The sequence below is a fragment of the Odocoileus virginianus genome, chromosome 20, assembly GCF_023699985.2.
Source record: "Odocoileus virginianus isolate 20LAN1187 ecotype Illinois chromosome 20, Ovbor_1.2, whole genome shotgun sequence".
Classification (NCBI taxonomy): Eukaryota; Metazoa; Chordata; class Mammalia; order Artiodactyla; family Cervidae; genus Odocoileus; species Odocoileus virginianus.
Genome location: NC_069693.1, coordinates 41,988,626 through 42,012,102, shown reverse-complemented (window position 1 = coordinate 42,012,102; position 23,477 = coordinate 41,988,626). Strand labels below are relative to the sequence as shown.

The window sequence follows — 23,477 nt, the reverse complement described above, 5'->3', positions numbered from 1 at the left end:
ACAAGGAGAGATGTGCTGATGATAAAACTTTCAGAGCTGGTCTCAAGGAAAACAGGCGGAGCAAGGAACAGAGGCTCCAAAAGGTGTTTCCTCAACCTCAACCCGGTGATGGGGGGAAGAAGGGAAACTCGAGCCAAAGGCTCAACAGGGTCATCACAGCTGCCCCCTGGAAATGCGCGAGGGCCCTGCGCGGGTCTGAGCACCACTCTGAGTTGGGGGAGAGGCAGAGGGCTGTTCTCACAGCTGACACGCCCCTGCTGTTGTCATAGCAGCGACACACGTGTCACAGAAATCCAGGCAGCTACTTTGCAAGTTGTAAACAGAACAGAAACTGCAAAAGCATAAATGCGATAACCTTCCTACAGGAAAGTCCCATCATGTGGGGGGTCAGAATGACAGCAATAGAAAGGCCTCACTTGGATCATCTCCTGCGCAGCAAGAACACATTGGCAATACTCACTGCCACCGTATAAAAGGGAAACATGGTGAGGACACAGGCTCAGAAGCGGGGGATGTGCTCAGGAGGAAATGAGACTGGCCAAGAGAAGCTGGCTACAGAGCAAAGTAGCAGCACACGGCTAGGATCCAGGAAACACTTGCTGTTGAGTGCAGAGGAAGAGCATGGGTACAAAATGCGTCAACAAGCAGGGCTGGGAAGCAAACGCATTAACAACCAGTGCACTGGGATCCCCACCAAGTGAATCAGCCTGGGCTGTAACCTGGTGGCCTTGATAGACCAGGAGTTTTCCTCCTGTGCTCTGGATCTAGGGAAGGGCCAAGGCTCCAGGCACAGGGGAGGATCTGTGAGCAGAGGTTCAGGGCAGAAACTCTTTGCCAGCAGCTTAGGAACTATTTCAGTATTTTTAGCAACAGGACAGTGGTACTGGTGCATACCATGTAAACATCAACCAACCCTCCACCAGGTCCCTGGACACAGGTGCCCTGAGTTGGGTTAGAACCGAGTGAAGGGGACTTACCTGGTGGTCCAGTGGCTAAGACTCAGAGCTCCCAGTGCAGGGGGTCCAGGTTCAATCACCAGTCTGGGAACTGGATCTTGCACATGGCAATAAAGATCCCATGTGCCACAACTAAGATTTAGTGCAGTCAGATAAATGTTTTTTAAAAGACTTATTAAAAAAAAGAACAGGGTGAGGGAGGTGTTCTCACTGCCGTTTTATTTATCCATTCATTAGCTTTGAGGAGCGATGTTCCTGCCTTGAAGAGATTTTTGCATGCTGAAATGGTGCAAGCTCCGCAAAGGCCATTCAAACCCAAACAGGGCTCACATGTAGGGGTTCTGCAGTGGGTGAAGACTGCCAACAGGTCACCAGGAAAAAGCTGGACTGCCCCAGGAGTGATAGATAGAGCGAGATACCTGATCCTGCGGATTGGAGCTCCAAAATATCTGACAGTGAGATGCCGAATCTTTTTTTGATTGTTTCTGTTTTTTGTAAAACTGATCTTGAGGGCACATGCTGAGACAGTTGAAGCTCTTCATGCAGGTGATAGGTGAGGGGGTTGTGTGTGTCTGTGTGGGTATTTTTTAGGAGGCTACACCTTATTAGAAATCCTTTGTGATAAGTCACTTAGTAAAATGTTTTTGCAGGTCCTATACACATGAAAATATCTTTTGTGGCTCACCATAGCCCTGTATGTGGAGAGCAGCCCACAGAATTCAGAGCGCATGGACACAAGAAGATACCTGGGCCCAGAGTGGACAAATGACCTCACCCTCAGCATCTTCTAAAGACTCCCTTTACCAGTAGAAACAATTATTCCTCCTAAAGCTATGGGTCCTTTACAGTGGTTATTAACATTTGATGGGAATTCAACCCTAACCAAGATTCTGGGGACAGATCATCAAAACTGAAGTGGCTGCTAGAAGCCAAGTTTGTGCTAGTTTCTTGTATTTCCTCCAGCCCCTAAAACTTTAAAGGAACAGTCCCCGCCATGGAAAAATCCTTTTCCCAGCATGAAAGGGTTGGGCAGCAGAGATGTTTCAGTCACTGAAAGGAAGAATAAGCCTGCTTCTTAATAGGTCCATAATTACTTCACACATTCGACTCTTAGGTCCAGAAATATATTTGTGTTGACAATCTGCATCCGATCCTCCAAAAACAATGTCATGGTTTTATTTGCCTCCCCACCCCAGAAACATCACCACTTTCCAATATCCACCCAAGCGCTACAGTTTCACTACAGCTTCCTGAGACCCTGCCTGGGGCGACAAGGGAGGGGAATCAGAATGCCTCCAGGTGAGAAAAGTGGGGCTTGTGCGAGAGCTGTACTCCTTTGAAGGGACAAGACAATCAGACGACCAATCAAATCCTGGTCTGACTCCCTCCCAGTTCCCACGACAGCTTCCAGCCCTGGGCTGCATGGATTTGAGATCATTCTACCACCCCACATCTACAGCAGTGCATCACTGCATCCCTCCTCAAGCGCTAGTACGGGCCCACATTGGCAAGCTTTGGGTTCACAGCATCAGTGCACATAGGTGATGTGTGAGGTAGGACCCCACCCCAGCTTGCCTCATCAGCTCCTAGGAGATAAAATCCCAGTGAGAAGAAGGATCATTAGGGGGAAGAAAACAAAAGGCAATGCCAGACACAAGAATAAGGTGTCATTAGTATCAACTTTTACATTGGGTGCTCCTAGGCTTGATTTATGACTGCCACCAATAGGTGAGTCAAGAGTCTCGCACAGCCCCTGTTCTCTCCCCCTTACAAAGGAAGAGAAGGTGAGAGAGGAAAAGGGGTCCTTGGAATGACCTTGGCCCAGGTCTGAGCTACAAACCTTCAGTCTAAGCTCCAATTTCCCTACAAGACCTTAGACCCAGCAACCTTGCATAAAAGTCACTGTGGAATAAAGCGATGTTTTCTAAATATTCCTGAGACTCACAGTTGCCTATTCAGTTTCCAGATTTCTCCCCTGGACACAATTTTCTCTATTCCACCAATAAGTAAAAATATAAACCCTGGACATTATATATGAAAGAAACACAAGAATATTCTGTATGTTAGAGAAAAGAAGGCAGTATAGCCAGGGACCTTAGGATCCAAGAAATGACAAGGTGGCGAATACCCTGGGTTTTCTTTTTGCTTCATGTATCTCAGAAAATTTTTAAATCCCCAGGGAAAGTCTGGGCTCTTTAGCCAAAGGACCAGAAAAGGTATGGCCTGGCAAGACAGAAAACTTGTAGACAGTAACAGCTTCCTCCAGCCAAACCCACAGAAAAAGATATACCTTCACCCTACCCATTCAAGCAAAGGCTGAGCAGGGCATCTAGTTTTCCAGGCTTTTCAGGCTATAACAGGGCACCTAATACCCCCTCCATGGAACGTAGAAAAAGCCTAGTAGAGAGTCAGACTTTCATACTCCCTGGGCAGTAACACGGCCCCTCCCCACGGTGTCACTAGAGACCATCTGGAGAACCTAGACTTTCACCTACAGCAGCAGCAAGCTGCTACACCCATCCTCCCGGTGTCAACGGAAGCCAGGCCGGGAGCAGGAACAAGGCACTCTTCCCTCTATTCAGAGGTACCACTGGAGACCTAGTAGGGAGACTAACCTGTAAGTCTTCCCATTTCAATTAAAAGTCATCCGCCCCCCCCAAGAACCAGGATGATCTCAAACTGAGTGGAAAAAGACAATCCATACATAGTAAAACTGAAATGACTGAGACGTTACAGTTCTCTCTCAAGGAATTTGAAGGAGCTGTCACAGAATACACCAACAATTATAAACATGTGTGAAACTAATAGAAAAAGAAAGTCTCAGCAATGAAATAGTTTTGGCAAAGAAATAGAATATAAAAAGAAGCAATAAGTGGAAATATTAGAAATGAAAAATGTAAAAAACAAAACTTTTCAAAAATCAGCGATGGGTTCAACATCAGAAGGGAGGAAGCAGAGGAAAGAACTGGTGACCTGCAAGAGAGAACAATAAAAATCACCCAATCTGAACAAACAGCAACAATCTGAACAAAAGAGAGCAAATAGATTTTTTTTTTTTTAATGAAAAGAGCCTTAGCAATTGATGAGATTTTAACATGCATGTGATCAGAGTCCTAGAAGGAGAGGAGTAAGGGGGTAAACTATAAAAGCACTCGGAAAAAAAAGACAAAGGAAAAAATTTGAGAGCAGAGAAAGAAAAATGCCACCTTACTATAGTGAAAAAATAATTCAAGTGACAGATTTCTTATCAAAAACAATAGAAGCCAGAAGAAAGTGGTACAATACTTTTCAAGTGCTAAAAGAAAAGAACTGGGAACCCAAAATCTATATCCAGCAAAAAATACCATTCAGGGCTGAAGCAGAAATCAAGACATCCTCAGATGAAGAAAAACTAAGAAAACTGATGACCAGAAGATCTACTGTAAAAAAAATAAAAAAAGACTAAAGGAACTCTAAATAGAAAGGAAATGATAAAGGAATGCTTGCAAGTAGGAAGAAAAACTCAGCAAGCAAAATTATGGTAAATACAATAATTTCTCTACCTCTTTTGAGTTTTCTAAATTACGTTTGATGTTTGAAGCAAAAATTTTAAACTATCTAATATGGCTTTAAATATATATAGGAGAAATATTCTAAACAACTAGATTAAAAGTGGGGGAGGATAATGAAAGTTAAGTTTCTACACTTCACTTGAACTGGTAAAATGATAACATCATAAGACTTTGCTAAGCTATGTTTATATAATGTAATGCCTAAGTAATCATTTTAAAAGTTGTACAAAAAGAAACACTACAAGTTAACCAAAATGAAATTCTTAAAAATATTCAAGTAACACACAGGAAAGCAGGAAGAAGAAAAGAGAAAAGAAAAGCAGAGAAAAACAACAGAAAATAAAATATAAAATGCCAGGCTTAAGCTCTAACCTGTAATGAATCACATTAAATATAAATGGTCAAAATGCACACTTTAAAAAGACAGAGTTTGGCAGAATGAGGATGGGGAGTGGCCCACCTATATTCTATCTACAAGAAACTCACTTAAAATATAACAATATAGTCAGGTTGAAAGTAAAGGGATAAAATTATGCTGCAAACAATCAAATGAGAGCAGAAGAGCTATATTAACACTAGATAATGTGGCCTTCAGAGCAAAAAAAATAAAATACCAGAGATAGAGACAGGCACTATACACTGATAAAGAAGTTCATCTATCAAGAAAACACAGCAAACTTAAATGTGTATGCATCAAACAACATAGTTGCAAAATACGTGAAACAAAAGTTAATAAAACTGAAAGGAGAAATAGACATATTCACAATTACAGTAGAACATTTCAATAACTCTCACGCACTGATTCATAAATCAACTAGGTGTAAAATCAGCAAGGATACAGAAGAAATCAACAACACCATCAATCAACAAGATCTAACTCACAATGATTGAACATGTCAACCAAAACCAGAAGAACATGCATTTTTTTCAAGTGCCCAGAGACAATATATCAATATGCACTACATCATAGGGCACAAAACAAATCTTAACACATTTAAAGAATGAAAGACATATATAGTGTTTTCTCCTATCACAATGGAATCAAACCATATATTAAATAAAGATAACAAGGAAACTTCCAAACACTTGGCAACCAAACAAGACACTTCTAAACAATCACAAGTCAAAGATGAAGCTCAAGGGAAATATTTTAAAAATTGAAATAAAATTAAACTACAGTATATTAAAATTTGTGGCACCTGGCTAAATCAATGCTAAGAGGGAAATTCATATCACCAAATGCATATATTAGAAAACAGAAACAGTCTCAAATCAATAAGCAAGCTTCTACCTCAAAGACCTAGAAAAATAAGAACAAGATAAACCCAAAACAAGAAGAAATGAAATAATAAAGATAAAGGCAGAAATCATGTAATTTTGAACAGAAAACCATTATTGAAAATCAATTTTTTAAGATTGGTTCTTTGAAAAGATCAATAAAATTGACAAATCTCTAACAAGACTGACAAAGGAAAAAAGACAAAAAACACAAATTACCAATATCAGGAATGAATCTGATGATATCACTATAGACGCTACAGACATCAAAAAGAAAATAAGAGAATAATACCATGAAAACTACATGCACATAAACTTGACTAATTAGATAAAACAAACTAATTTTTTGAAAAGCACAAACTACCACAACTCAGCCAACATGAAATATTAATAATTTGAATAGTCCTTTAACTACCAAACACTCGAAATCATAATTTAAAACATCCTAAAAAGAAGTCTTCAGACCCAGATTATTTTACTGGAGAATTCTAACAAATATTTAAAGAAAGATCAATACCAAATCTACATAATCACATAATTTCTTTCAGAATAAAAGGAGAAATTTCTCAATTTATTTTATAAGTCTAATATTGCCCAATACCAGAACCAGGCAGACAGAACAAAATAAAGCTACAGACCAATATCTATCCCTCATAAATACAGAGAAAAAACTTTAACAAAACATTATCAAAGATAATTCAACAACATAGGTTAAAAAATTACATACCATGGTTAAGGGGGGTGTATACCAAGGATGCAATGCTATTTTCTTGGTTCAAAAACCAAGCAGTATAATGCACTATATTAACAAACCAAAGAAAAAAAATCACATGGTCATATAAATTACTTTTAATAAACTGATAAAATCCAATACCCACTCATGATTAAAAACTCATAGGAAAATAGAAATAGAGGAACAGTTCCTTAACTCAATGGAGTATCTACAAAAAAAAAAGTATACCTGTTATTCTATCTTATGGTAAAAGTCTGATGCTTTGCTCCTAAGTTCATCAACAAGTCAAGGATGTCCACTGTTCACCACTCTTATTCAACAAATGCTGGAAGTTCTAATCAGAGCAAGAAAAAGGAAACAAAAAGGCACACAGATAGGGGCAGAATAAATAGAACTGTTCCTGTTTACAGATGACATGACTGTCTATGTAGAAAAGCCCATGACATCTACCAAAAACCTCTGTCAACTGAGTTGAGTAAAATCAAGGAGTACAAAATCAACATTCAAAAACCAACTGTATTTCTATATACCAGCAATGAACAAGGAAAGACTGAAGTTAAAAATATAAAATCATTTATAATCACTCAAAAATTGAAATATTTAGATGTAAATCTATCAAAATATGTACAAGACTACAAAACAAAACTATGAAACAATAATGAAAGAAATAAAGGAAGATCCAAATAAATTGATTCACCATGTCCATGGATTAGAAAGCTCTACATGGTGAAGATATCATTTCACCCCAAATCAAGATACAAGTTTACACTATTCTTATTAAAATTACAATAAGAACATTTGTATATGTAGACAAGATTATTTTAAAAGTTCTATGAAAAGGCAAAGGACCTAGGATAGCTAAGACAATTTTGAAAAAGCAAGGTGAATTCAGTCTACCTGATTTCAAGAGTTAAACAGCCATAGTAATTAAGACTGTGTCATACTGACAGAAGGAGAGACACATAGATCAATGGAAGCGAGAAACAGATCTCACAAATGTGCTCAACTGAAAATTAACAATTCAATGAAAGAATTATAGTCTTCTCTAACTACTAGCACCACCCAGGAAGCTCCTTTCAAAAGATGATCCAGGCGCAGCTGGACATGGGGAGGTGTGTGGTACTCAATTCAAATTTATATAAAAATTAACTCAAAATGGATCATGGACTTAAATGCAAAGTGTAAGACTATAAAACCTTTTTGAAAATAGTAGGGAAAAAACCTTGGTGTTTAGGGTCAGACATAGAGCTCTTAGAGGCTTTGCAGTTGGCCCTAGTGGTAAAGAACCCACCTGCCAATGCAGGAGACGTAAGAGAAGAGGGTTCAATCCCTGGGTCAGGAAGACTCCCTGGAGGAGGGCATGGCAATCAACTCCAGTATTCTTGCCTGGAGAATCCCAAGGACAGAGGAGCCTGGCAAGCTAGGGTCTACAGGGTTGCAAACAGTTGGACATGACTAAAGTGACTTAGCATGCATGCATAGAACCCAAACTGGAAACCAAAGACATAGAGCCATAAGGGAAAATTGATAATTTAGACTTTATCAAAATGTAAAGCTTTTACTCCACAAAAGAGCCAGTCAAGAAGATAAAAAGACAAGCTACAGACCTAGAGGAAAACTTTGCAACCTTACCTATCTGACAAAGGACTAGTATCTAGAAGATATAAAGAACTCTAAAACTCAACTAAGAAAATGCAAACAACCCAATTAGAAAAGAGGCAAAAGATAGAAAAATAAAAAATAGTGACAAACCAAATGCTGGAAGATATGTGGAGAAACTTGGTGGTGGAAATATAAAACGAAACAGCTATTCTAGGAACGTTTGGCAGTTTCTTTAAAAGTAAAACATACAGCATAAGTAAAACACAGACCCGGCAACTGGACTCCTGGAATTTATCCCAAAGACAATGTAAACTTAACGCCTGATCCCATTCATATAACATTCTTGAAATGACAGAATTATGGAAATGGAGAACAGATTAGAGATTTCTAGAGGTTAAGGAAGGAGCAGGGACAGGATGGAAGTGGCTGTGCTTTAAAGGGAAAGCATGAAGGATTCTTGTGGTGCTGGGACGGTTCCGTAGCGTGAATGTACCAGTGTCAATATCCTAGTTGCAATACTGTCCTCTGATTTTACAAACTATTACTGTTGGAGGAAACGAATCTCTGTGTGAATTTACAATTATTTCAACCTTAAAAGCTTAATTCTGCTAGTTAAAAATTTTATAAGGATGAAAAAAGGACCATCAGCTTTAAAAGAAGGGGGTGGGTCACCACTGTCCTTCCCCAAGCTCAGAGGCTGGGGGAAATGGGATGGTCTGTCTGCCAGGTAGAACACAGGATAGCGGGTTAAATTTAAATTTCACATAACAAATAACCTTTCAGCATGAGGATAACCCAGGCAATACTGGGGACACACTTAGACTGGAAAAGTTACTTGTTGTCTATTTGGAATTTAAATTTACCTGAGCGCGTGCTAAGTCACTTCAGTCACGTCCGACTCTTTGCGACCCTAGGGACTGTAGCTTCCAAAGCTCCTCTGTCCATGAGATTCTCCAGGCAAGAATACTGGAGCGGGTTGCCATGCCCTCCTACAGGGGATCTTCCCAACCCAGGGATCAAACCTGTGTCTCTTATGTCTCCTGCACTGGCAGGCAGGTTCTTTACCACTAGTGCTACCTGGGAAGCCCCAAATTGACCTAGCCATCCTGTACATTTATTTGCTAATTCTGTAAAACCTAAGAGGGAAGAATAGGACACAGGCATCTGGAACCGGCTAAGGGCTCTAGACCGAAAGAAGTAGGGTGTACCCAGGGAGAAGTAAAAAAGGCTTGAGGAGAGCAGCCAGAGCACAGGCAAAGGAGATGCTGGGTACCATGAAGATGCCCCAGACTGGCCAGTGCCTTCAGAGAGAGGGAAGGCATGCCAGCATGGGAGGTCCCCAAGTTGCTGGGTTTATGGAGCTCTGGTGAATGGAGATTCTTTGTGGGTGGTCCACACGGAATCCAGAGAAAGGGCAAATGAGTGGATGCGAGCATCTCCAGTGTTGGAGGGAGGCTGACATACCATGGGGGGGGGGTGCCCTCTAGGCACGAGGAGCAGCACCCAATTAACCTCAGGCTGCCTGCCCCCTCGGCACCTGGGACTGCTCTCACCATGATGCCGCCCCACCTCTACCTCTAGGATTTCACCCTCCTAAGGGGAAGGACACACAAACTAACAAGCTCAAGTGTCCAGGTCGGTGGGCAGTCATACATCTGATCAAAACTAAAACTACTCTCAGCTCTCGCTGTCAATCGCCTCCTGGCCAGGCCATTGCCAATAATACGTTTTTACACAGCTCCTGGACACCCCATGACCATCCCTCATTTTCTTCATAAAACATATCATGATTTGAAATAGCTTGGATTTTTAATTTGCTTTCTTGTTTAGCAGCTGATCCCCACTGGCTCCAGGATTCCAGGGACTTTGGCTTGCTGCCACATCTATGCATAGTGCCTGGCACAGAGTAGGTGTTCAGGAAAGAAAAAGAGTGCTGAATGAATGAAGGTGTAAATGAATAAACCAGTCTGACTGAAGCTACCCCTTCTGGAGCTATTCTGCAGGCAGAACTCCGCAGAGCTTGATAAAGGCAGAGGGTCAGTCTTCCTCCCCTGGCCCTCAGCAACATCCCCTGAGCTGCCGTGGGCTGGCACCTGGGATTGTACGCTCGGCACGGTCACAGAGAGGCTCGGTTTGTCCTCGCCAAACGAGGGCTCCAGCAGCATCATCATTATCTTTAATTAGTCCCTGCCGCAGGGACTAATAATAATAATACTAATGTTAATAGCTATCACTTACTCCGAACTTACAAGTGCTGGGCACTTGTCATATATTTTAACTCATTTAATCTTCCAAACAGCCCCCAAAAGGTAGGGGTTTGTGACCTTCTACCGTCAGTGCTGCCCCCTCCCTGTGGAAAATAGACACCCTTTCTATTTTTAAGAACATCCTCCCCTCTTCCATTATGGGCAGAGGAGAGACAGATACTCACCCACCCCAGCATCCAGGGAGGGTGGGTGATGCCAGTCTGACCAGTCAACCCACCGGAATCCCCGGCTACAATGACTGCCTCCTGGGCAGTTGTAGGATGCCTCTGCGGCACTGAGTCCCAGTCCTGAAACCTTTCTTGATGAAGAAGCACATGACCTTCTCCGCTGGGGCCGCTGAATGGGGAGCTGCTGGCTATCACTGGCAGCACGGGAACCTACTTGGGAATGAAGGCAACAAAGAGGAAGCAGAGCTGAGAGGTAAAAGAAAGTTAGACTAGTGATGACATGGTTAGAACACCTGGATCCAACCATGCCTGAAACCCACTGTATCCCCAGGCTTTTCAGTTACATGAGCCAATAATTCTCTTTTTAATGCTTTAGTCAGTGTGATTTGGATCTCAGAATGGTCATGGAAAGAGATCTGCCTAAACTGCTATGTTAGTACAGGTATGTTAAGATGCGGGCATTTTATAGACACAGAACTGAAGCATCAAAGGTGGAATAACTTTTAACTATGAACTGGGAGTACTCTTAATCACTGTGATTCACTGTAGAGCTCTACGTTCTTTTTTTTTAATTCACTCAGTCGTGTCCGACTCTTTGCGACCCTGTGGACTATAGCCCACCAGGCTCCTCCATCCATAGGATTCTCCAGGCAAGAATACTGGAGTGGATTGCCATTTCCTTCTCCAGGGGATCTGCCTGACTCAGGGATCGAACCCAGGTCTCCTGCAATGCAAGCAGACGCTTTAACCTCTGAGCCAGCAGAGAAGCCAAAGAGCTTTACATTCTGTGTGTGTGTGTGTGTGTGTGTGTGTGTGTGTGTGTGCATGCATGCATGTGCACACTCTATTTCTCATTAACATACCTACAGCAGATTAAGCAAACTACTGGTGTTTCATAAAGATCTGTAGGATAAACTAAAATCAGTAACTCCCTAACAAAGTGTCTCTGTTTAAAAACGCTTCCATCAGCAACCTTGGATTCTTATTCCAAGTCAGATGCGCAACTCACAGCATGTCTCTGGGGAAACATTTCCCTGCTCCCTACCTTGGTCTGCCCAGGGAGATGAGCTGGAAACCATACCATAAGGGGCATCAGCCAATGAGGGATACCCTGACTCCTTCAGGACAGAGATCTGCAGTCAGAAGGGGAAGCCTCCCACCTCATCCCCACTGCAGCCCAGGGACTCACAAGACAAGGAACCTGACCAGCCACGCAGAGCCCAGTGTGAGGCCTTGGCGCCTACGGGGAGCTCAGGGGAGAGCAGGCCAAGCCCTGGGGTTGCAGGGTCCTTGTTTTCTGCCCTCACTCCAGCCAGAAGCAGATGCAAGGGAAATTGCTCATGTGTCAGCTGCTCCCAAGCAGCCAAATGACCATAAAGGGCATTCAACAAAGTCAACTCAATAACACAGGCGGCCAAGTCCATGGCACGGAGAGCAAGAGAAGAAGGCTGTGCCCGTGGGCTGGTCCACCAAGATGGTGCCAGGGCCCCAGGCCCCACCCCACCAGGACTGGCTCCAATGCTGTCTCCTCTCCATCCTTCCTCTGCTCCCCACTGGCTCTCTCCTCAGCCTAGTAACTTACTCTGATCTTTCCCTCTTCAAAATACAATAGCTTCCTCTGACCCCAGGGGCCCCTCGGCTCTTGTTTCCCACACTCCCTCCCCAGTCTGGAACCTGGGAAGTTGAGTCTACAGCGCTGGCCTCCCCACCTCCCCTCCACTTATTCCTCCCCCCGTTTCTGCTGTTGCTGCTGATGCTCAGGATGGTCCAGCAGGCCCCCTTCAGCCTGCCTCTCTGGGCCTCTCACACTACTTCCCAGGAGCACTTTGCTGTCTGGGCATGGATGACCGCATGCTCCTCACGCCCCTCACTTCTCCCAGCTGCCCCACCATCTGTGCTGAGGCCTCCAAACCCCTCCGCCAGCCCAGGCCTTCTTCCTGAGCTTCCCACCCATGCGGCTGACCGCCGGCCAGACACCAACACTCAGATTGGCCAACAGACATCTCCTACAAGGCCCAATCGCCAACAAACTCAAGCTAACCAAGTGGGATGGGCCTCCAGGTGTAGGAGTTAAGAGGATTCCAAGCTCTAAAATGACACTGCCTGAGTGCAAATCTCACATTTGCTACTCACTGACATTGGACACATCCCCTCAACTCCCCATGTACAAAACAGGGAGAATAACAGTGCCCCTCTCTCATAGACTATTGTGGGGTTAAGTGTGATAACACCTGTAGACAATGATAGCAGGGCCTCTATGGAACAAGTTGCAGTAGATGTCACTGATCATTACTGGAATCATCTTCTTTGCCAGGCCCCAGCAGCTCTTCTTCAGGCATGATGTCATCTTCTGCTAGGGCTTCGCTTCCCATTTCCATTCATTTCCCAAATCCTGCCAGTTTTGCCTCTTAAATGATTCTCCAATCCATACCCTCCTAACCAATATCTTCATCTTCTCTCACCTACCCTACTCTGTCTTTTCTATGACTCAACCGCCTCCTGCCACAAAATTTATTCTGAAGTGACGCTGAATTGTCTACAGACAACTTAAGACAATCTACCTGAAGTAGATACTGAATTATATACATACTACATGGGCCTCTTCTCTGTGAACTGGCTTATGCGATTTTCTCTGCCTGGAAGGCCCCTCCCACCTTATTTTCTGCCTTATAAGAGCCTGATTAGGTGTCACCTCCTCCTGGAATCCTTCCTGGAATGCCCAGATTGGACAGCACGCCTGTCCTTTGAGCTTCTATATCTTAGACTCTGTGACATGCTTTTACCTTATCCTTTTAAGTTATCACCTCCCCAACTTGATTAGAGGTTCCTCACTGAGGATGTCAATCATGTTTACTGAACAGAGTTACTATTCCGAGAAAACCTCACCTACAGGTTTCTTAAAAAAGGATAAAATCTATGAAAATGAGATGCTTGCACTCACTCAGCTGCGTCCAGCTGTTTGTGGTCCCATGGACTGTACCCCACCAGGCTCCTCTGCCCGTGGGATTCTCCAGGCAAAAATACTGGAGTGGGTTGCCATTTCCTAATCCAGGGGATTTTCCCGACCCAGGGACTGAACTTGCATCTGTGTGCCTCTTGCATTGCAGGCAGATACTTTACCACTGTGCCACCGGGATGAGAAAACTCACTATTTTAAAATTCAGAACTGATGGATTCTTCATGGACCAAGTACTTGATCAACAGCCTCCTTAAACCGACCAATGAGATTCAAAATCAGGGGAACTGAGCCCTCTCATCCACAGGGGCTGTTAAGGAGGGAAGTGACTGTGCTCTACTTGGGGGATGAAGAAGGAAGAGAAAGAGGGGGAGGGGAGGGGAGGGAGAGGGGAGGGGAGGAAAGAACTGGATTATAGGCTCTTTGCACAAGCTTGTTATCCTGACAGAACAGTCCCGGAACTTGAAACGTGATCTCTGGGGGCAGAGGGAGACAGTTTTATCACATATTAAGGTTAGACAGATGTTTTGGGTCTGGTGTTACCCGAATGAAAAGCACCAGAAAAGAGCTAGCACAGCCCCACTCAGCAACATGTGTTCCCAACAGTCAACAGGAACCGTTTTTTCCTTTTCCTTTTCACGTGTTTTTCTCTTCAGTTATATTTGAGAGTTTTTGTATTTCCCTGGTGTGAGGGTGAAATGCTGATTTCCACAGCAGCCTTTCCTTCCTCTGGAAAAACGCTGCAGGCCAGGTCTTCCGCAAGGCAACAGCCGCAGAAAGAGGGGGTACCCTGTCTGCAAGGTGGCTTTCAGATGTCTCCTGGGATGTGCTTCTGAAGATTTAGAAGGCAGAAAGCCTCTCCCTCTCTCTCTCTCTCTCTCACACCCCCTCCGCATACGTCGAGCAGACCCTCCCCTCCAGGTGCTATGTCAGGGAGGACAGACAAGGACCGCCCGCCCAGCACGGAGGGCGTTTTGAAGGCCTGGGCAGGCGGTGGGAGAGGCCCCCCCACCCCAATTCTTCACAGCAAAGCCCAGGCCTTAAGAGGCACCCAGGGAAAGAGGCTGACGTGACCAAGAAAATAACGTCTTCAGAATGACTAATGCCCCACCGGGACGGGCCGGCTCTGGCCTGGCTGCCTGCCAGAGGGTCCACAGACACTTTTCAAGGACATGGAGGGCAAACGTCCCTGACAAGGTTCCCCGAGGACCATCCCTTCCCAGCCCGGCCCCTCCTCGGGGCTCCCCCCAGGGGCCCATGAAGCCCTGAGTTAGGACATCAGGGCCCAGAGGCTGAGTCACTCCCTTGGGGACAACCTGGGTCATAGCAAGTTCGCTATTTCAAGGACAAGTTCTCAGACCCTCGTCCAGCCATCGGCCCAAAAGGAACTGAGACAGAGGTCTGCAAGCAGATGAGGAAAGGGCAGGAGGACCAGCCTCTGGGCCTCTGAGGTCCCGCATGCCCCAGGCCCCCGGGGCCTTGCACATCATGTCCTTGCACATACATGTCCAACACACATGGGGAGACACTCATCTGTCCCCGGCCCCAGGGGGCCCTGTCTCTGGGCCAGGCCCCCCACAAGCCCTCCTCAGCTCTCCCCTCAGCAGGCCCCAGGGAGCCCAAAGCAGGGCCTCCTGCAGAGCCATTTGCCAGGGGGGAGGCAATCCTTCCAGAGTGTGGGGTGAGGGTGGGAAGGGGGTCACTGGCAGCAGGTGGGGGGGTGGGGCACGAGTGCAGTGGGAGGTGGGGAAGGGACGGACCCCTCCAGGAAGCCGCAGATCAGAGGGGTGGACTGCTCCAAGGTTTTGATGTGCCTCCTGGGGGGGGGGGGGGGGTGTCTAAAACCATTTCAAAAGCAAGGAAGCCCAGAGAAGGGGGCCTCATTCTCTGTGGGGAGGGGGGATTTCAAAGGAGACCCTGCCGCTGAAAGATTTCAAAAGACCTTTGCCTTTCTATCAGCTCCAAATCACTCCCTCGCCAGCAGCCGCCAGGAGAGGGGTGCTGGGAAAATGTTTCCAAGGAGACGTGTCCCTGGGTCATCATAACTCCCAGGGTCTGGAGGCTGCAAAGTCATGATGCGGCCCCCCGCTATAAAAAGGCCAGTTTAGCGTCCCCCGGGGGAGGGCTCCCGCAGTCCAGTCCCCAGGGAGGCCTGCCTCAGACCCCCGGTGCCCCAAGCTGATGAGAAGGCCACCGAGCTGAACAGCCTCACGTCTGTCTGCCGAGTCCCCTTGGTGCCCATAAGGGGGCTTTTACCCCCGCTGGCTCCAGGCAGCCTCTCTGGGCTCGGGTCATTTGACAGGGGGAAGCTGTCCTCAGGGACACTGGGCAGTTTTTACCAGCTCTGCCGTGCCAGCCCCCACCCAGGGCTCCCGGGCCTGCTTCTCTTGCATTCACACCTCCCACTGTCATCCCCACCACCTTCCCCAAACCACCAGGGCCCACAGGCCCACAGCACAGGCCAAATGGATGGCCTATGGCCTGCCTTCTCTCCCTGCCTCATCCCCTGACCCCTGGATCAGACCAGGCAGGTCTCTGTTTTTGCATAACAAGTTTATTTTTTAAAGGCATAGAGACAATAATAAAGTAAACACTCCATCAGATCTTAACTTCTGCCAAGTATTATCTGTGCTAGAATCATTCCATTAAGTTCCAGTCTCCAGACATCCTAAATTCAATATTCGTCATCTTCATCAGAGTCTATTACTTTTCTTCTGATGAATTTTACGGTTGTTTTCTGTTTGTTGGCTTGCTTTTTCAAGGATTTCATTAAACCGTGTTCTGATACCTTTCCACGTAGCTGTCGATACCGTGTTGCCTCATTCCACGTTCTCCCCCCTGGGCCTCCCTAAACCACCCAGCTGCTCTAGGCCACACTCTGCTCCAAAACCATCAACGGCTCCCTAGTGGGTAAGCCCAAGGTCACACACTCATGTGTCTATAGGAACCAGGCAGGGGACACAGATGAGCAAAGTATCCTCCCAAATCACAATAGGGACTGGTGGCCCAGAGGAGCCTGAGAACACACAGTCCCAGTACTGCCCAGCTCGTGCGGGAATGTGGGCCCTGTCTGCCACCTCTTTTGCTTTTTCAACAGAAATCAAATAAAGCATCTGCTAAGGGGCCCACAGATTGGGACCCCAGCCCATGAAGTCAATCCAAATCCAAATCCCTTAATCTGGCTTTCAAGGTCCTTCATGGTCCAGCCCCACACCACCTCCCCACCTTCACTGCCCATGATGCTACCACATGCGATGCCTCCATCCTGGCCAGGTCAGGGTCCCCCGTCCCCCAGTCACCTCCTCTGCTCTTGTCTCTGAGCTCTGCTCACTCAGGGTCCTCCCCCAGTTGCTGTTTCCCACCTTCTCAGCCTAACAACACCCATCCTTCAAGGACCTGCCTCCTCGTTACAATCAGCTCTCTGAGGGCCCTGCTCTCTGTGATTGCCCTTCCCTGCCAAGACGGCTGCCCCTGCCAGCGATGGCCCTAAACCACAGAAAACTCCTCTTCATCCTTCAAAACCCTGGCTTCCTGACGGACCTATTTGGACCCAGCAGTCCCTGTTCCAGGAGCATCAACCTCACTGCACAGTGCTTACCTGGACACCTGTCAGCCTCCCCAGTGGGCAGAGAACCCCTGAGGGCAGGGCTGTGTCTCTCCCACCACAGGCCCTGGCAGGGAGCCATGCACAGTGTAGAGAGCCTGGCTTTTACGGAGACCCTGGCTCTGCCATTAACCCTCCTCTGCGAGGTGCAGAACTAGCAGCTGCATACAGCCCTCCCTCTGGGGGCTCAGTACAGGCAGCTGTGAGCACCCTCACCCAGGTGACCCCCCTGCGCCCCACAGGGTGTGGCCTGTGAGGGCTTCGGTGGGACGCTCTGAGGTCTGAGGCCACGGCCTGAGTCCCCTTCACCCTGTCGCCCCAGGGACCACCCCAGGTCTCCACGTGCAGCGGGTGCCTGCTGTCCCTTGATGGATGGAGGTGACAGGCCAGTGAAGGGCGGGCAGGTGGGGAGGGCCGGGCAGAGTAAGAAGACCGCCACCAGGGCTGTGGCGCCAGCGGGGCCCTAGCCCGTTCCTCACGGCCATGCGCCACGGGCCTGCCTGTGAGACTTTGTGCAGTCGCATAATCGTCTTGCCCGGACACCTGGGCTCTGAGACCAATAGCTCCTTGCTGCCGGCCGCCAGGACCCCACGCTCCACGAGGCCCGAGAACAGGCCCGCTCATCGCACTGCGCAGGCTCAGGGGAGGGGCCCCGTCCGGCACTTCCTCCCGCCGGAGACCCGCCCCCCGCTCACACAAAGACCCGGGTGCCAATCAAGCCCCTCTCTCCCATGAGTGCCAATCAAGCCCTCCCCTCACATCTCCCACCATTCCAGTGAAGCGCCGGCCCTCGCCTTCCACCTGAGGACACTGCAGCTTCCCAGCTCTGCGCGAAAAGGAAAGGTGGAAGGGAGAGAGGAGCAGGGAGAAACACCTTTGAAACCACTGTGGTCCAATTAGCCAGCCTCTCGCCCTTCGTGCTTACAAACAGGAGCACACATTAACACCTGCTGCAAAAGCAAACATTTTGAGATATCTTCATCTTCACCTCCCCGACACCGCCGTGAAAGCGCTCTCGGCAGCCTGTGACTGACAGGGCGGTTTCCTTCCTCTGCTTCAGCAGGGGGGGACTTTCAATCAGAAGAAATTAAAAAGTCAGCAGTCTCCCTGTCAGGCCGAACTCCCAGGACCCTACCTGCCACCCCTGTGCTCCTCATGTCCCCTCGTCATTGAGGGAGCCCCACCAGGCACCCAGTTAGGGTCAGTACCTTCAGGACACCTGCCCCGAGTCAGCCACTGGGATGCTAGGCATCCAAACTCACTGAGCCTGGTGGGGACCGGACACCGTAGCCACCTTGAGCAGAGCTCCACTACAGAAGGACCTTTGCAGTGGTTCTTGGTATGTACAATGCAGATGATGGCACAGACATGCAACTCTCACAGGCTGGGGTGGGAGCAAGACTTCATGCCACCACTTTGGAAATGTATTTGTCTGCATCTACTGAAAGGGTACCCACTCACATCCTATGACGCCCCAGGCTGAGTCCAAGAATATTCCCATGAAAACTGCATGTAAATGTCCACCAATGACTCGCACAAGAAGGTTCACAGCAGCACACTGTGTGGAACAATTCCACAAGGGAAACTACCCAGATGCCCATTAGGATGTGTATCAAGAATTATGGTGACGTCTTCACACAATGGAATAGCATCCACCAGTGAGAAGATCCCATCCCAGTCAATAATATGAACAAGCAAAAGTCACCAGACACAAATGAGCAGAGACTGTGTGATCTCATTTATATAAAATGCAAAACCACCCCAAGTGACCTCTGATGTTAGATAGTACGATGGTGACGCCCTTTTGTTGGGGGAAGGACCTGGAGAGGGTCGCGAGGGGGGATTTCTGAGACTGGGGAGTGGTCTGTGTCTTTACCTGGGTGTTGGTTACCCAGGTGTGCTCAGTTTGTGAGGATCCACTGAGTTGGACATTTAAATGGACATTTTTTTTTTTTAAACACCAAAAACATTTTTGTATTGGGGTAGAGCAGATTAACAATGTTTTGACGGTTATAGGTGAACAGCGCGAAGGGGACTTTTTTTAACTCTGGGATCAAGGGTTTTGGAAAAAAGTACTTGGTTGGCATGGCTGTTGTTAAAACTTTAATGAAAAGATGTCAGAGAAAAAAAATGGAGAGGAAGTAAGGGTCAGGATGCTCAACCCAGGACGGACTTCTCACCACTCAGACTGTGCATGTCTTGGAGAAGGTGATCACACTTCCACCAAAGACCCAGAGTACCAAAACTCCAAGAGCTCCCGAGGCCCTTACTGCCAAACCCACGCCCTAGGCCAGCCCTGTGCCACCAGAAATCGCTGTGCCCTCTTATAGCTGTGCCCTCCTAGCTGCTAGTAAGATCACACCCACCCATAGAAGACAAGGAAGACCTCAAAGCTTCCCTCCATCCTTTGGGCCAAGAGGGAACACGATGGGACCTTGGATGCTCCCTTTTAAAAAAAACTGAATTTTCCGAAGTCCAAGACTGCTTGAAGAGGAATAGAAAAAGTAGCGAAATAACTTTGTAAGCATTCTGCTTTGACAATGTGCCTGAGGAACTGCCCACGTTTGGTAGGGAAATGTGAGCAGTTAAATCTATTCGATGTCATGACATACAAAATTGAAGCATAATTGCCCCTGAGTGCCTGACAACTGGAAAGCACTTTGGTTCAGAAATGGAGGGAAATTTGTGCTGAGAAATGGGAGAGATTGTCAAAAGTTTGACTCTAATGTTAACGGAGCCGCGAAAAGAGGGTCCGGATGGAGAAAGTGCTCCAGCTCTGACATTTTTAGTCTCATTTGAAATGTCTCAGCAGCAGTGACTCCATCCTTTGACCTAAAAGCCAGCAAAATGATGACCGGACCCGCACATTTCAGCCCCAAGGAGTGGCTGCAGCCCAGGTGGGAGGAAACGCGCTCTTACCAATCATGTGGTTGGCAACGTGGATTTGGATCTCTCTCTCATTCTCGAAGGTCATCTGGCACTTGATGCACTGGTATGTCTTTTTCTGCATGGAAACCAAAAGGAAAGGAGTTAGACAGTCAGGATGCAGAACAGAGCAGAAAGAAAAAGTTCCTGGAGGTCATGGCTCCAGACTTCCTAGAATGGCTCTGACCTGCTCCCAGGTCTCTCCAGGCCATTCTCCTCGAGTCAGCCTCACAGAGGGAACGGGGTGACAAGCTCCATTTGAAGGAAGCTGCTTCTCTGCTGGCCCTAGGGAAACTGAACCATCCCAAAGTGAGGGCACACAGGAAGAACCATGGAAAGGAAGCTGAGGCAGGCTGATCTGCCTGAAGCATGATCAGATTCACCTAGCCATCTTCCACTCATCTATGCTTGCTGCATCCACTCAACAGATCCACAGATCTATTCATCTGTCTACCCATCACCTGTCCATCGACTTACCCTCGGTCTACACATTGATCCATCTACACACTAGCTGTCCATCTACCCATCCATCCATCTACCTAAACTGCCTACCCATTCATCCATTTAAACACACATACATATATCCATACACCCATTCATTTATCTATCCATCCATCCATCCATCCATCTATCCATCAATCTACCCATTCATTCACCTTCCTATCCAGTTTACCCATCTATCCATCTACACACACATTCACACACACACACACACACACACACACACACACCCATCCATCCATCTATGCATCCATCTCTCTTTGCATCTAACTATGTACCTGCCCTAAAAACCAAGTGGACAAGCAGGAGAGGCTGCTCCCATCAGTTCTGACACTCAAGGGTAACTGAAGAACTCCTCACCTGCCCTAGACACATAAGGCCCCACGTCATCCTAGAGCTGGCTTCCACACACAGGGAGCTATGACCAAGTACTTTTGTGGGGAGGGGACAGAAAAATGGAGAACATAAAAAGTTTCAAAGCTTCTTGAAGACTGGTTCCAAAAAGTGGAGCTCCACAGTGTGAAACCAGCCCACTGTGGACACAGGTAGTGTTGTTCCTAAGTGGGGGGAAGGGCTGTGACTGTGGGTTTCTATGAAGGGAGAGGAATTCACAGTATCCAAGTTTTCTGAAGACCACTTTGTGTCCTGGAATAATGGGGCCTCCCTTGACTTCTGAAAAAGAAGGCAAGACTGGCTTTTTCAGCTGAGCACTGAGGCCCATCCCTGGACGATACGGCCAGGATGAACCACCAGGGGGCTCAGTTGTCTCAGCCCCACCTGAACTTGCCTGGTCCCACCTCTGGGACCTCTGGGATGCTATCTCCTCCATCAGAATACCCTCTCCATCCTCAAGGCCTCTGTTCAAATGTCACTTCTTCTGAGAAGCCCTCTCTTCCCAACCCAGAGTGAGTTTAGGGTCTGCCCAGGCCCCTGAGTTCGTGCTGAAACCACCTAGTTGGGCCCCAAAGAGTTTGTCATGGCCAGTTGATTTGTCTGCTTCCCACTGCACCATGAGAACCCAAGCGCCAGAATATGTTCTGTCCACCTGTGAGGTCCCAGCAAAGACCAAGCGCTTCGGAAGAATTTTTGAGCAGATGGGCCGAGTTGCAAAATAATATGTGCTAAGCCCTCTATTAGGGCAGAAGGGATAAAGAGAAGCCATCCCTCAGTAACTAGAGATCCTGGACCCCCACCACCCTGCACAGGGCCCTGCCCAGAGCGCTCACCTAATAAGCACTGGACTTTCATCATGACTCTCAACTGCTAAGAGGCTGTTGAACAGATGAATGGACAACCAACTGGAAGAGCTGGTGCTGGGGGCTTCAGGCTCTGGGCAGGGTCCTGCTCAGGCTCCAGGAGCCCTGCTGATGAGACCAGAGGGCCTTGCCCTAGGTGTTTCCAGAGAACTAGGCATTCAGCATGTCCTCGGAGCAGCCATAGTGCTGGTCCTGGAAGCAGGCATTCATCATAGACACACCCCGGAAAGAATGGGTGAGTCTGGGGTGGGGGGGACAGAACTTTGGAGTCAGTCTCACAATGGGCAGAGGAGATTTCAAGCCAGAAGAGATAGCAGGGACTGAGGGCTTCCGAGGGGCACGTCCCACCCTGGCTCAACTCCTGGTCTGTGCTCATGGAAAAGAAGGACCCTGAGTTTCTCCATCATCAGAATCATTCATCTCCTCACACGTGTGTCCCCCACCACTCTGCCCAGCCCGTGTAAGAGTCCTTGATACTTAAAGAATGACTGACTGAATGAATGAGTGAATGAACAAGTAAATGCAAGAATGAAGCACAGCCCAGGAAGCTCCACACCAAAGAAGCCCAGAGGAGACTGCTGAACAAGGAACGTGGTGCCCCCACCTCCTGGCTAGAAGTTTCCGGAGGCCGCAGCCATGGCTGGTCCAAAAGAGCTGTTCCTCCTCAAGGAAGGTGAGTGAAGTGGGCTCGCTGGGCTTGAAAGATAAGTCACCAGGAGCCTGGGCAGGACAAGAGGGTACCCCCCAAATGTCCCCCAACCATATGGCCACCCCTTGGTGTCAGAAAAAGGAATGGACCCTGCCTTGTGGGAAAGCAGGCTCCAAGAAATGTTCAACGGAGGGGTCACAGGAACTGCTGACCAAAGGGCCTGGGCATTCACACATACATGCACAGATACACACACACACACACACACACACATACATGACCTGTATCCACAGGCATAGACACGCATGTGAGGACATACACATATACTTGCAAGCATCCTGTGCACCTCATTCCAACTCACCAACACACAAGACCTTCATGGATACATTCATGGGGTACACCACACAACCACACACACCAACTCACTCCCTGTAACATGGACACAGAAGTGCAACATCTTCAGAAAACTGGAAACATCCTCATGGACCCTAAGTTCACGCAGCATCCCCAATAACACATGGGCTTTCAGTTCTCTCTGAAAGCTGTCAGGGCTGGACCCTGACAGCCACACCTACCACTCCCAAATGCACCCACAGATTCACAAGCAGCTCATGGCACAAGGGTGTGCACCAGCCCTCATAGACACACATGTAGACACATAGGTATACACACTCACACTCGTAGGCATACACACACCTGTACACAAAAGGGTTCACCAGCACCAACACTCAGGAGGCTTGCTGCACACTCAGCTGTCCCCACAGATGGCCCTTCCAGCCAAGCACATGAGGTCAGGGATGCCCAGGGTCCAGAACATCAGGCAGCCGGTGGGGCCGTGCAATCCTCTGGGCTGGAGAGACCGGATCAGGACTCTCCCTCCTGCTGCAACCCTGGCTGGCCCTCCGTCCTCACCTCAACACCTTCTTTTGGCCCGTCTCCCTTTCTCTATCCCTCAAAGACCCCATCTTCCTCTGGAGCCTCAGCTCCTACCAGGAGACGTAACCACAGAAAGGCAGAACTTGGCATTCAAAG

The 23,477-nt window shown here is 47.5% G+C and overlaps 1 protein-coding gene and 1 long non-coding RNA gene across 5 annotated transcripts in view; one reads left to right on the top strand and one right to left on the bottom strand.

Annotated features, from left to right (window-relative positions):
* Nucleotides 1–23,477, bottom strand: part of ZNF423 (zinc finger protein 423) — a 343,209-nt gene that overhangs the window by 116,110 nt on the left and 203,622 nt on the right. For both annotated transcript variants that reach the window (XM_070451337.1, XM_070451338.1), the window contains one exon: nt 20,034–20,118. In XM_070451337.1, coding sequence (XP_070307438.1) covers nt 20,034–20,118 — 85 coding nt within the window. The remainder of the gene's footprint in view (nt 1–20,033; nt 20,119–23,477) is intronic.
* LOC110133638 (uncharacterized) lies at nt 308–2,889 on the top strand. Of its 3 annotated transcripts, XR_002312829.2 has the most exons (4): nt 308–485; nt 1,194–1,509; nt 1,607–2,255; nt 2,732–2,889. It is a non-coding gene; the product is annotated as an uncharacterized lncRNA (long non-coding RNA). The 3 variants fall into 3 exon arrangements; XR_002312828.2 differs by having other exon boundaries at nt 1,194–1,411; nt 1,607–2,889; XR_002312827.2 differs by having other exon boundaries at nt 1,607–2,889.